General features: G+C 35.3%; 2 protein-coding genes across 4 annotated transcripts; one reads left to right on the top strand and one right to left on the bottom strand.

Annotated features, from left to right (window-relative positions):
- Positions 1-2,583: 2,583 nt before the first annotated feature.
- On the top strand, positions 2,584-7,673 carry LOC112528675 (protein IWS1 homolog 1). Of its 2 annotated transcripts, none has more exons than XM_025139697.1 (11): positions 2,584-2,683; positions 2,789-3,311; positions 3,947-4,066; positions 4,307-4,527; positions 4,612-4,741; positions 4,816-4,878; positions 4,965-5,042; positions 6,600-6,691; positions 6,803-6,871; positions 7,141-7,294; positions 7,371-7,673. In XM_025139697.1, the coding sequence occupies exons 1-11, from the start codon at positions 2,664-2,666 to the stop codon at positions 7,467-7,469; spliced, it is 1,569 nt and encodes a 522-aa protein (XP_024995465.1). In that variant the 5' UTR covers positions 2,584-2,663; the 3' UTR covers positions 7,470-7,673. The 2 variants fall into 2 exon arrangements, with proteins under 2 accessions (XP_024995465.1, XP_024995466.1); XM_025139698.1 differs by having other exon boundaries at positions 6,806-6,871.
- Positions 7,674-8,573: 900 nt separating this feature from the next.
- On the bottom strand, positions 8,574-11,887 carry LOC112527651. Of its 2 annotated transcripts, none has more exons than XM_025138405.1 (3): positions 11,735-11,887; positions 9,465-9,679; positions 8,574-9,031 (listed from the first exon to the last, which is right to left on the bottom strand). In XM_025138405.1, the coding sequence occupies exons 2-3, from the start codon at positions 9,630-9,632 to the stop codon at positions 8,846-8,848; spliced, it is 354 nt and encodes a 117-aa protein (XP_024994173.1). In that variant the 5' UTR covers positions 9,633-9,679; positions 11,735-11,887; the 3' UTR covers positions 8,574-8,845. The 2 variants fall into 2 exon arrangements, with proteins under 2 accessions (XP_024994173.1, XP_024994172.1); XM_025138404.1 differs by having other exon boundaries at positions 11,728-11,886.
- Positions 11,888-14,166: the final 2,279 nt, after the last annotated feature.

The raw sequence follows: 14,166 nt of genomic DNA on the forward strand, positions 1-14,166 counted from the left end.
CAAATATAACCAACCTAGAAGTCTTATTTCTAAAAAGTGTCTAAAGGACAGGTTTAGACCTAYATATAAGCTTTCTAAAATGTCCAGAATCGTAGCAATCCGAGCTACGGTTAAGAAGTTATCGCACATTCAAAACAGCATCTCGGGTAGATTTGATGCTGTCAAATTTACCAACTAAATAGGCTAAAATCCATATTTTGGATTCAATCTTTATTTCAACAATCAAAATACCATCTAACCATGTTTATATTATTGATTACAAGATCAATACTCAAGAATTTCACCAAAATAGCCATTAATGAAGAAAATCAAAGGTATGGTTATTCTACCTAAGGTGATCAAAACCATCTACCCAATCCAATTTCCCTCATTAACGGGCTCATCCGAGTTCATCTCCTTCGACCAAAATATGATTCATCTAAAATAGTTACTTTTAACTAGGCATTAAGACTTGAGGCATAAAACACAATATCAATATAAGCATAATGATTTTAACAGTAAAAGTGGACTCACAACGAAGAGTTAGGGGCTGCCAAAACTCGAACTAGGAGATGGGTTAAGGCAGGACCAAACAGCTTGGTCACAGCAGCGCAGAAAGAGGCACGGCAACAGCCGTGTGCAGGGCTCGGGAATAGCTTGCGCGCACCAGATGAGGAAACAGCCCCTGCTGGTCCCTCGGGATCAACAGCGCCAAGCAGCAAGTGAAGAAGCAGAATCGAACGAAGAAACAGCAGCAAGCGAAGAAACAGCCTGCGAGCAGAACCGAACGGAGAAACAGCAGCAAGCGAACTCGGTGAAGGTACAACAGCGTGCAGGAGCACAAGAACAGCCCTGTGTCGTGTCTTCGGGAACAGCCCACGTGCAGGTCGGACGAAGAAACAGCAGCTGCGCGAAGAGCTGTGCAGGCACAGCAGCGTGCAGGTCGGAAGGAAGTAGCAGCTGGTCGCAGAATTATGGTAACACAGCGCGCAGACGGAAGAAGCAACAGCCGGGTACGGGAAGCGGGATGGTCACCGCGAAGGGTCTGGATAAGGTCACGGCGTTACAGCAGCAGAGAGGAGAACATGATCGGTGCTAAGGTGGCTGACATAAGTAGCTGAAAATACTTCTAAGGGTTTAGAATAAGCATTGTGGGAGGGGCTCTTCTCCCTCCTTTTCACTCCCGAATGGCAGTTTACACCCAGGGGTTTTTCACCTCTCCACCAATCTCTCCCTCCAAGAACTCTCTTTACCCCCAAAATAAAGACCTTCCATCCAAAAACCAGGGTGAGGTTATCAGGTAAGGACTTAGAACAAAAAGGAGGTGTCCATCTAAGGGAAAGTGACTAAGGGTTTGGGTCAAAGTACAAGAGATAAACCCCCTCCCCCTCATTTCCTCTTTGCCCTTAAAACTAAGGAAATCAAAATGAAAAAAAAAAAAATACTAAATCCCCATAATTTAATACACTTAAATACATATACATACAAATATTAAAAAAAAAAAGGAAAGGAGACTGAAGGAGGGGAGAAATTCGAGGGTGTTACATATATCCACACAAAAGGGTTAACATATAGGCAGGATTACGTCTCGGCGCTATGACAACACCAAGACGAGTTTTTTAGAACATTGGTATAAATATAAATGATAACAATATACTTTTTAACCAAAGGGCCTCTGTCCTAGCGGTATCGTATTCTTTGGCCTCATAGGAGGTAAGGGGTTTAAACCTCACCATAGGTGAGGAGAGTGTGTAAATTTATTTGTTGCATTTGTCGTATATAAATATTATATACTTAAAAAAAACAACATACTTTTTATTTTACTAGAAGGGTCATCGCACGATGCAACAAGATACATCTCGATTTTTATATTTTGTTTCATTCTCTGTTTCTCTCAATGTTATAATACTGTTTTATGTGGTTTTGAAAAAAATGATAACATGTTTATTTTCAAATAAAATATACGTTTTAGGATATCATAAAAATTTGAAAAAAAATACATGTCGAAATGAGTATCAATTTAACCAATTAAAAGCTCTCGTTTTTTTGTGTAGTTTATTTAATTCGATATTTTTTTGTTATAATTTAATTTTGGATTAATAACGAAGTAATTCATTTTTAATTTAATAATATAATTTTTTGTAACGATAATGATTGTTAAAACTCAATGATTATTCTTATTATATTTTAGATTTGTTATATTTAAAATGAGATATTTATTATTTATTTGATTATGTTTATATGCAGTTAGTTACACAAATTCAAACATGAAAAATTAATAAGTTGTATTCAAGTACAATTTAGTTATAATATTAAATTTTAAATAATATGCATTAATAAATAATACTTATTTTATAAAAAATAATTTTTAAAAATTTTGATTAAATATTTTATAATATAGTATAGATTATAACATCGTAATTTTTCTTTGATTACAACTTATATATTTCAAATTTGAACGTTTTACCCCCCCCCCCAAAATTATCCTTATTACAGAATCTACCCCTCACATTTCTTTAATACTCAAAACTCCCCTTCTCCCTCTTTGTATATCATCGTGCTCAGATTCTCCAGCTCCCCTCTTTCTCTTCTTGTTCGTTCATCTATCTGCTTTCATTCCACTTCATCCCTCTATATATTTCACGTCTCAAGTTCTTACGCGATCTAAAGTTTTCCCTTGCAAAATGGGTTACGAGAACGATCCGTAAGTTCCATCTCTCTCTAATCTAGGGTTTGTTTCTTTTACCTTTTAATAGGGTTAGGTTATGCATACGACCTTAACTGTGTTGTTTTGTTGTTCAATTTTCAGGTATCGCGATGAAGATGGTGAACCGTTGATGGATTATGACGACGGATTTCAATCCGATCATGGTGATGATAACAACAATCAACAACAGCATCTTCTTGATGACAATCTCGATGATGAATTGGAAGATAATGATTGGCAGAGTAGTAGGCAAGAAAGGTCACCGACGCCGGTTTTCAACGAATCTGATTCGAAGTCGAAGCCTCGTAAAAGGTTAATCAAGAAGAGCACGGCGGAGGAGACCTTGCCGGATTTTGGGATTAGTGATGACGTGGAGGATGAAATGGCGGCTTTCGTCAGGGATGATTCGGATAGTGGCGGTGGGAAGAGGAAGAAGTTCTCCAGTGGCGGTGGGAGTAGTAAGAAGAGGGAGAAGAAGTCGAGTTCTTCCAAGTTTATGGATAGGGGAGGGAGAGCAAGCGAGAAAGGTGGGTCGAAATTTAAGGTGAATAGGAGTGGGCGTTCTGGTGGGGATGATGCAGAAGTGAAGGAGATGTGGGATACAATTGCTGGCGACGATTCAGAGGTACATTTTACTTGCACAGCTGCTAGACATATGGGCTGATTTTATGACTTTCAGTTCCTGTATGAACGTGTTGCCAGTTTTCAGTTGATTATAATTTGGAAGATCTTAGATTGGACCACATAACAAATTTCTTGGCATGAGTATATGATTCCCTCAATCATTACATTGGCCAGATTTAGTGTTGTATATTTGACGAATATTTAACCATGTAGCCTGTAGTTATAGACTCTGTTAAGGTATGCAGATTGTGTGTCAAAGATATAGACCAGACACCTACTCTTTGGTTTAAAATACATAAGGTAAAAAAACTGACTTCTTTCGGGACAAAGAGATCCATAATTGAATGAGGTGGATGTTAGTTGTTCTATGATTGCCCCCATCTAGTATGGTAGAAGTCCTTTTTGTATGGAAATTGTTTTTTTGATATGGATGTTTGGAATTATATTCTGATTTTGTGAAACCAACAAGAACATATAACCTTTTTGTTCCTTATTCTCAAGGATTTGCCAAGGTGCACACGTTGCTTTCTATTGTTATGAACGGCTTCCCATCCCTCAGAAAGATGGAATTTGTTGCGGATGACATTGTAGTTGTTTTGTCACTTTGTGATGGAGCTCTGCTTTTGAACTGTGCAGGATGACAAAGAGGTTCCAAGGATGGCAGATGATGATCAGTTCATAGATGATAGCGGTGTCGATCCAGCTGATCGTTATGGAAGTGACCATGGAGGTTATTCTCCCAGTCGTGCTCCCCAGGTTAGAAACCTGTCCATATACATGATCATATCATGTTGGATATTGTAATTATGAATGTTCTTCTTCTCTCAGTGTTAACTGTGATGCAATTAAAAGTCAAGCTGTGAAGGCAACTGTTCTACCATTGTTACTCTAATTTGTAGAACAGGAGACACTTTCGGAGGTCATTAGAGGATCTTGGGTTGCATGTATTTACACCTTCTGTTGCTATCTTCTTAGCTTAATATATTAAAAATGTAGGCTGAGGAGGGTGAAGAAGATGATGAAATGAAGGACCTTTTCAAGATGGGTAAGAAGAAGAAGAAGAGTGAGAAAAGTGCTGCAGAGATTGCATTACTTGTTGAAAATGTCATGGCTGAACTTGAAGTTGTAGCAGAAGAAGATGCAGATCTCAACAGGCAATCAAAACCAGCTATTAATAAACTCAGGAAGCTACCTCTTCTAACTGAAGTACTATCCAAGTAAGTGACATTATTTAACTAAAGCCGTACATCTGCTTTCTAGGTACGATTATTTCATTTGCCTTGTCAATTTTTTCAATGCAGGAAACAACTTCAACTAGAGTTCCTGGATCATGGAGTTCTAACACTTTTGAAAAATTGGCTTGAGCCCCTCCCAGATGGAAGCTTGCCCAATATAAACATCCGTGCAGCAATCTTGAAGATCCTGACTGAGGTATAAACCAGGATATATCTCTCAATAATTATGTGCCTTTATGTTTGTATAACCAATTGTATTTTATTCTGCAGTTTCCGATTGATTTAGATCAATATGATAGAAGGGAGCAATTAAAGAAGAGTGGACTTGGAAAGGTTGGGCTTGGTTTAGAACAATAGCGGTGGTTGTTCTTCCTTTTGGCGATAGGACATAATACTAAATTATCTTTGTGTTTGCTCAGGTCATTATGTTCTTGTCAAAGTCTGATGAAGAGACCACATCCAATAGAAAGCTTGCTAAAGATTTGGTTGACAAATGGGTAAGTAAAGAAATTTATATTTGACCTCATCTTTTCAAGGTTATATGCATGTTGAGATCCATTTGTCCTCACAATCTGCAAACTATGAAATGGATTGTGGATAAAAATCTCCGGATACTGAAGCATGAATGTCTTGTGAGTTGAACACTAAATAATATATGATAAAATGCTGTGGGAAATAAGCAATGTTATTGCTACCATTTACCAATCAATGCAAACTAGAATTTAACTAAGCTGGCATCTTGGTAATATTTTATAAGATAAGACTTCTATCATGTCTTTGATCGCCTGCTCTTCACTCTTAGTTATCTCATCTAAAGTTCTTTGATATCCATGGTTTCTCCTTGGGCCGCCCAAAACCCTGACCAAACTGCCCAACCCAACCCCTCAAAAAGCCTGATTAAACCCAACCCTCCAAACCGTCAATTAATAGGGTTGAAAACTTGAAATTGTGTTAGACATACTCCTACCTGCCACTAGTATATAAAAAGCGCCAAAAATGTATAAATTACGTAATTATATACACATACACACTGTATAGTGGGAAAAAGGCAAATCTTAATTGCTTAGTCCCCCTCAAGCCCGAGATAGAATATAAATTATATAATTATGTACACGCTAATATATAGGGTGTCAATAATATATAAATTATATAATTACAAATTTACATACGCACTATATTATGGCCAAACCCAAAATGGTCGCAGTTGATTGATTGTTTGATGCATTTTCTTTGTTTTAAACTTTTGAATTTTGATTGTAACAGTTAAATAGTTAAGCATATGTTTGGATGATTGCAATATTTTGGTTGGGTAAATTTCAAGTAATATTTCTCTTTTCTTTTATAAAATGTATGCATAGTATAACCCGTCAAACGAACCCAACACAGGCTGGGTTGGGTTATACTTTTTAACGGGTTGGGATGGGATTTTTCCAAACCGGCCGTATAATTGAGTTTCCGGGTTGTTTAAATGTTGCAAACCGCCTCACCCACGCCATGCACCTCTTCCTCCACACATACCGTTGCATCTTTTGTCAACCATCCTATTTGAAGGCAACATCACAATCAATTCTTTCCTCTTGCTTGCCATCACACGATCCTTGTTCCTTTTATTTTGTTGCCAAGTTCATTAATGAAAAAAATAATCGCATGGTTCCTTTAATTGCTCTAGATGCCAAAAAGGCTCGTAAAAACAAATGTAAAAAAGAAATAATTGATATGAGACATAGTTCACCTTCTATTGAATTGTGTAGGGTTGATTATGTGACATTTTTTAAAGCGAATTCTTTCGTATAATGTCAATATTTCCTCCATTACGAATCAATGATTGTGTGGTAACATAAAGATGCATTTCATGAATAGCAAGATTCTCTATACCATGCATAATACTCTCACTTGGAGATGGTTGTTGCAGTTTCTTCTAAATAAGTTGGCATCTTACTCTGTGTTCTGAAGGGTTTTCCCGTCCATCCTTTTCATGTATAGTTGTTAACAACAAATGTAGGCACCATAGCCTGTTGATCTTGATTAGCATTAACACCTTACCTGAAATGCAGAGTCGCCCAATATTCAATAAGAGCACAAGATTTGAGGACATGCGGAACTATGAGGATGAGAGGATTCCCATCCGTCGACCATCAATGAAAAAGTAAGCTGCGTGTTTGCATTCATCTATGTAACATAATGTTAATTACATGTGAACTGTATACACGTTGTGCAACTAGTGTTTCTTCTCTTCTGATCTGTTGCTATTTCCTAGCAGGCCTATGAATAAAGCTTCAGGGATGCAGTCTAGAGATGATGATCTGGATTTGGCTGAATATTCTCAGTAAGTTGTTTCATTGCTAGACTACAGGTGCTCCCTGGTCAAGCATCTGTTTTCTTCCTTCCCATGTCCACAATGAAAAAGGACATGGTTTTAGAAATATGTAATTATCACATGTTTTCAGTTTTCACCAACTAAATTATAATTTTACCCTTAATAATAGAGGTCTTAGTGAATTTCTCCATCTTATAATTTAGGGTAGAATCGACATTTAATTTTTGAAAGTGGCATTGTTCTTGTTTCCTGTTTTGATGTTTTGGTGGTCAATGTAGGGAACAAAAGTCAGGAAATTCTTCTTCTAGACTACATGCATCAAGGCCTGAAGCAATGCCACTAGATTTTGTGGTGCGTCCGCAATCTAAGATCGACCCAGATGAAATTAGAGCGCGAGCTAAACAAGTTGTGCAAGATCAGCGTCGATTGAAGGTCTGTCTTCAAAACTTATCTGACAAGTGTTGGGATGTATTTGTCGGTTTTCTTTATGTATGTATTGTCTGTGTAGATGAACAAGAGGTTGCAGCAATTAAAAGCACCTAAAAAGAAGCAGCTTCAAGCTACGAAGCTTAGTGTGGAGGGTCGAGGAATGGTTAAGTACTTGTAGACCAGAATGAAGGCAGAGTAAATTGTTGGTTGGATCATGGATGTAAAGTGGTTGATGATTTATATGATGAGTCAATCTGATATCAGTTTTCTCAGGCACAAGTCCTCAAAATCATCTTCTTTTGCAATATTTTCTTGTATTTTTTATGTTAAAATTATGCAATTTAAATGGACTTTTGGGTGGATAGACTTCCTATATTTTCAATTTCTTGGAATTGCATGAGTTTTATGTGTTTTATGTTTTGACAAAAAGATGTTAAATTGAAAATGCAATTGGTTAAATACTACTTGTATATCTTGTTAGAAATGACAACTGTTTATTATACAAGTTTTTAAAGCTTTTTTTTAAGTGTTTTCAAGATTTTATCTACTTAATGTATTATTTAAAGTGTATTTTAATATTATATTATAAAAATTGACGTTACATTATAAAAACTTGTTATCACGAATTTGGTGCAACAATAGATTTGGCCTGAACAAAGATTTAGTGACACAAAAATCACCAAAATAGATGGAAAAAATGAATAAGGTTGGTAAAATACCTGTATAAAATTAAAAGTTTAAAACTCTAAAACCTTTCACAATTCTTTTATGAATATACTGAACTCTCTCTGGTCCACTCCCGTCTGTGTAGCAAATAACGGTAGGAAAATGAAGGGCCTTTCGTATATTAAAAAAAAAAGTATAGCGAAAATGTTGTCTAATTTTCACAAGTTATGTTATTATTAGAGCATCTTCAACAAATTCTCTATAATTTTTTAAAAACAGATAATCAAAAGTTAAATCTCTAAACAAGAATTGTATTCAATTGAAACGATTCTCTATTTTAAAGATTTCAACATAAAATATATTAATTATTATATGCTCTAATTTTATCATCCAAATAGGCAAATACACTTTTCTTAAAAAATTATATAAAATAATAACAATTCATTTTCACTGGTAAAATTGAATAAAATAATAATTTCTCTCCTTCTACATCATAGAGAATTCTCTATACCCTTTTTTTCTGTTTTAGAGAACATTATAGAAAAACTGTTGAAACAGTATAGAGAATAAAACTTTCATTTTCTCTATTTTAGAGAATCTGTTGGAGATGCTTTTACAATTGATGAGTGATTACATTTCATGTACTTCAAGACAGAAAGTAATACTGAACAAAAGAAAATCCAAGCATCAGATGGGAAAGATCAAAAAGGCAAAATGAGTAGCAAGGAACAATTATCCAAATGCAAGCTTATTATGTGTCATAACTGATCTCTAAAACTGTTTTGCATTGGGCTGCAACATGGTGCCATGCAAGTCATACTTCTAAGGCACAAAAGCAGAATATCATGCGGATCTAAGGGCATAGACGACCATTGCAGTCCATCAAGTTCAAGATGACTTCGATTGGGATCTTGCCTGTGAGACAGTCGATGGTTTCGTGAACCAGGTTGTGTACAGGAACTGCTTGTTGGGACCCACATGGTTGCATATTTGCTTAAGCTTCTGCCTCTCCTTCATCCATCTCAACACAGTCTTCATCTGTGTCTTGCTTGTCAATTCTTTTACACCAACTTCCTGCAAAATGTCCGAGATCATACCATAATCTGTCAAATTGTGCAATGCCCTATAGCCAAAGTACCAAGCTGACCCAATAACCACCAAATCAACTACTACCCCTACAACTTTGATCTTATAAATCTAATTTTCTATTCATGTGGGACGGGTTGTCACTAATTGCAACCTCAACAACCATGGAAATGGAAAAGTTCGAAGAAAATATGATCAATGGCATCAAACTCATTTCATATTGGAAATAATCTAATTTTCTATCAAGAACTTATATGAAGCTCAAAAGTCTAATTTTCTATCCATGTGGGACGGGTTGTCACAAATTGCAACCTCAACAACCATGGAAATGGAAAAGTTCAAAAAAGAAATATGATCAATGGCATCAAACTCATTTCATATTGGAAAAAGAAAATGAAAGTAGAAAAAAATTTCACTTCACCTGGACACGTTCCCATGTCTGGGCGACAGTGAGAGGACCGTGCTCCTTTAGGATGTCAAAAACAGCCCTTGTGATGGTTTGATTCTGCTCTGGCCGAAATCTAGGCTCTATTGCCTTCATTGCTGGTTTTGGTTTTGTACCAAGATACTTTACTGCTGTGGTAAACATGATGCTTTTTCGGGAATGAAATCACGCAATCCTCTACGGTAACTATACTGTAATTAGAACGACAAAAAGAAACAATAATCATCAGCCATTAACAAAACATCAGGGCTTCACAAAATCAACCATGGAAAAAAGATGAAGACTGTTTCCCTCTAGTTTACAGGATAACTTAATATATGTGCTAACAAAAATGAGTGAGAAAAGGAAGAAAAGCAGAATGGTTAAGAGAATCATTTAGTATTGATTAACTCACGAATTATATATGCAGACAGAAATGGATTCTAAGCCTATAGAACTGAACTAGAAATTCATGCACAATAGCATAAAACTACAAATGGGCATTTGTAACTTCCTACAGCCTCCAATAGATAATAGAAAATACAATAACACATAATTAAAGATCAGAAGTCGATGATTTTACTAATATAAAACAAACAGGCTTGATGACAGATCTTACTGTTGGCACCATTACCACCATGATTGATGCACTAGAACTTAAGCAAGCGCAGGGTTTACTAAGAGTTTAGTTGAAGTACAAACGTAGTGAAGCAAATACAATGCAACATACCATCCACAATCAACATTACTACTTATAATCATCAAATTATCACGTGGGGTTATCCTAAACAGTTCCTCAGGTAAAAAAATTCTCACAAAACATGGCTCCAATATATCATGCATACTAAAGGAGTTCGTTGGCACTAAAGTGGCAAATGATCAGTCATGAATACCATGCTTGCAACCAATCAGTTGTTGCAAGCAAAGTTGTTAAAGCGCACTTGAGGTGTGCCTAGGCTCAAGATCTTGGGCTTCTTTAAAGTCGAGTCACGTGGAGTTATCCTCAACAGTCCTCAGGTAAGACATTTCTCACAAAACATGGCTCCGATATATCATGCATACTGAAGGAGTTCGTTGGCACTAGAGTGGCAAGTAGCCACTTGCCACAGCAGGATCAGTCATGAATACCATGCTTGCAACCAATCAGTTGTTGAACGATAAGCAATGCAAGCTTTCTAACTCAAAGTAGAATGTCAAAATATAAACCTGCTCATGGTTAAGAGGAAATACAGAACCATGAATGAAACCAAAAAGCCACTGAAGTTTATAAGCATTGCCAGAAAATCAGAAATCCAACACGAAGAGATCTTTTCTGACATTGAGGGCCCCACCTTAATAGATAGCCAGCTTTAAACCAACCCAAAAATTGAAACCATATACTAAAGCTTCCTCACACATATGTCAAGTTTTTGAAGAGAAAATGGAAAGAGCAGATAAATTCTCATGATAAAACAATAGAAGTAGATACTCGAAAAGCATTGCATCTTTCTCCCCTGCAATTAGTAAAGCTAAAAAAAAAAAACTGGAAGTTATTTCCTCTTCTTTCCTATACAGCCTTAGAAAAGAATAACCGAACCACATCTAAATCTGTCTCTGGCTCTTATCTTTTCCTACTTATTTCTTTTTGTATGTGCATCTAAGTCGCAGCAAAACAGTGAATACATGGCAGGCCATCACATGAATAACATCTCCAAACAATGTTGCAATGCAGCTTAATCACAACATACAGATTGTAGATGATGCAATTTTACTACTAACATGATAAGATCAAAATCATCCCTATAAGAAAAGTTAACTGTGGGAGAAACTCCAAATTCATCCACTTTTTTGTTATGTCCGAACTACTGCCTGAAAGCATAATAATGGAAACCCGCAAAAAAAAACTATATAACTATACTTTCCTACAATGCAACTGACTGTGCAAATGTACATAACTAACTGGAAACACTTGTAATCTTCACCACTTAAAGATCTTCATATGGGGAAAAAGTTAAAAGGGGCTTTGGTCGTTAAGAAAAGATAAGTAGATTACATGTCCAAGACAATGACCTACAAGAATAAGGTTCTCTGGTCAGCCGAATCTGATTAGTTTAGAATAGCAAAGAGAACCCGTTAAAGGTCTGTGATTATATAGATWAACTTCAAAGCAGTTCATTGAAATCCTAAAAGTACCACTTATTTCCTTTCATAAGAAATCCTAGTTCAACTGGAGACTAGTAACAAGAAAGCAAACCCTAGCAATAAGTGAATAAACTATTACCGATTACCCGAAAAGGCCGTTCAGGGATTGACAGCGGCTGTCGTTGAGGGCTTCAAGGCTTTCAGCGGAATACGTCACACGGGACGGATGCAAATTGTAATCGGAAAGGGTGAGTTGGGTCGCCGACGAGGCCTCCTTGCTGATCTGTACGCAATTCTGAATTTCTCACACTGGATGGGCCTATTAAAATAAAATAACTGACAGTGAGCCCAGTTTCTAAATAACTGGTTATGGTCTAGTTATCTAAATTCTAACGTTATGATATCGAATTGGTAGTTACTGAATGGTTTAGTGCAGAATAATTAAATAGTTATAATAATTAATAGATTCTCATGATATAGTGTAAAATAAAATATAATTGTTTGGTAATTGTTTATAATGAAATTAGGACGCTGAATAATTAAGGAATACCCAAGATGCAAAACCGTTAAGAGGATTTTAGAACCATTAAGAGGTAGACTTTTTTTTTTTGCCAAACAAGATTCATCCCTTAACGATTCAGAGGCAGCCTTTTAATGAAATTATTAAGAGATAAACAAACAACCCCTTAGCTTCGTCACTATGTTAACCCTTGTAACTCCACTCCAAGACTTGTTTTCATGGTAATACGATATTGCATGTTATGGCATGTTACAACGGATTATTTTGTAAGGCTTGGGTCTTTTTTATCTTTTTTTAATTAACTTGGATATCCAACCCGCTATACGAACCGACTAATCACATGACACCACTGGCTTTGCGGGTAGCCCAAAGTCACCGTATTTGAATCTCTATGGCCACAAGGGGATTTTTTATTCCTCTTTGGATTCAAACCTGGGACCTTCAGGCACTTTTGACATTTGGAGGCCAAACTTAAATTAATTGGACACCACCTTTGGTTTTTTTTTATCTTTTTAAATATATAATTTGTGAAATAATGATAATTATGTATAACACGTAAGACATAAATAAACATTAAACGGAAACATAAAAACTAAAAACCCTAAATAGGTAGGTACATGCTCTTATTCTCGTACAATGAGAGTCATACGGAAATTCTTTGAAGATTGAAGAAAGTGGTAAGTAGAGACTTCAAAGATTTAATCTACGTCATTTTAATTTCTTAATAGGTTTAATATATCTAAGGGGTTATTTGTTTACCTCTTAATACGACATTTTAGCATATCTCATTCAATTGTTCTAGAATTTCATTCTCGATCTCTTGATTATTTGCTCTTGGTGTAAATTGAATATATTTGTGGAGTCGTTTATATATGTTGGATTTTAGACTGTCATAAATTTTTTTTCATCGATAGACTGTAATTGGAATCATAACTCTTATTTATTCAAATTATATTAACATGTAAAGACCAATTGTAAGTTACATAATCGTTAAATTAAATCTTCTCTAATAAAACCATTGAAACTTTAAAATCGTTAAAATTCACGGCTCCCGCCGCATTGCGTGGATACACAACTAGTTGGTTATGAAACCATGACATACTGTTAGAATACCTGCTCTCATAGATGAAGTGAAATATCTCATCCTTGTCGTCTTGGAATACATACACGAGGTCACGTACATCAAGAAGAAGAAGAAGAATCTTGCATTTTGAGGTATTTTTTTTTCACAAATCATCTTTATCAGTTATTTACATTTATATATTTAGATTCAAACACAATTGCATTTTATATTTCAATCACAAGTTGTAAAAACTACAAACCATTAATTAATACATTTTAAAACAAAACAACAGATATTTCAAAACACTTGACCAATGAAATATTTTAACTTTGAAATACTTGATTTAAAATCACAACAAACTAGAAAATCAACGTGTCATAGAATAAAACAAAATTTAGGGGGTGTTTGAGATTGCTTATTTAAAACAACATATGTTTTTTTTTTTTTATAAAAATGCTTATTAACTTATGTGGTATCAAATCGGAGTTAAATAAAATATGGTTAAAATTGTAAATTGGTAATAAACAATTTTTCATAAGTCAGAAAATATTAACTTATCAAAAACAGCTTATTACCGATTTAACATCGGTATAAACAATTTTTTTTTTCTTATCCAAACACTAAAAAACAGCTTAACACCAATCTATACTATCTTATTAAGCAAATTCATCAAAAGTCTTAAAGTCTTAAAATTCTAAATGACCAAGATGCCCTTTTCACTTTTTCACCCCTTCCTCTCCTCACATACACCCACTCCCTCACATACATTCACCTCTCCATTCAACGATTTTTTTAAATTATAATTTTAAATTTACACTTTATATCCCTATAATTAGTTAATTAATTACTTTACATCATTTACTTTTAAATGTTTCATTTTAAACCTTTATCAAATTAACATACATAATCGTATATCAAATAAAACATGTTTAAAAAATACATTTTTATTTGAACAAGTTACACCATTATAATCGTCTCGTTAATACCTTCGAAAT

This window comes from Cynara cardunculus, assembly GCF_001531365.2.
Source record: "Cynara cardunculus var. scolymus isolate 2C chromosome LG 15, CcrdV1, whole genome shotgun sequence".
NCBI classification, from domain to species: Eukaryota; Viridiplantae; Streptophyta; class Magnoliopsida; order Asterales; family Asteraceae; genus Cynara; species Cynara cardunculus.

Bases quoted from the DNA above. Each gene is read 5' to 3' on its own strand.
- LOC112528675 (XM_025139697.1), top strand. From the start codon at position 2,664: ATGGGTTACGAGAACGATCC. The intron at 4,067-4,306 runs GTTAGAAACCTG...TTAAAAATGTAG, and splicing joins CTCCCAGTCGTGCTCCCCAG to GCTGAGGAGGGTGAAGAAGA. The intron at 6,692-6,802 runs GTAAGCTGCGTG...GCTATTTCCTAG, and splicing joins CGTCGACCATCAATGAAAAA to CAGGCCTATGAATAAAGCTT.
- LOC112527651 (XM_025138405.1), bottom strand. From the start codon at position 9,632: ATGTTTACCACAGCAGTAAAGTATCTTGGTACAAAACCAAAACCAGCA. The intron at 9,032-9,464 runs GTGAAGTGAAAT...GACATTTTGCAG, and splicing joins AGACATGGGAACGTGTCCAG to GAAGTTGGTGTAAAAGAATT.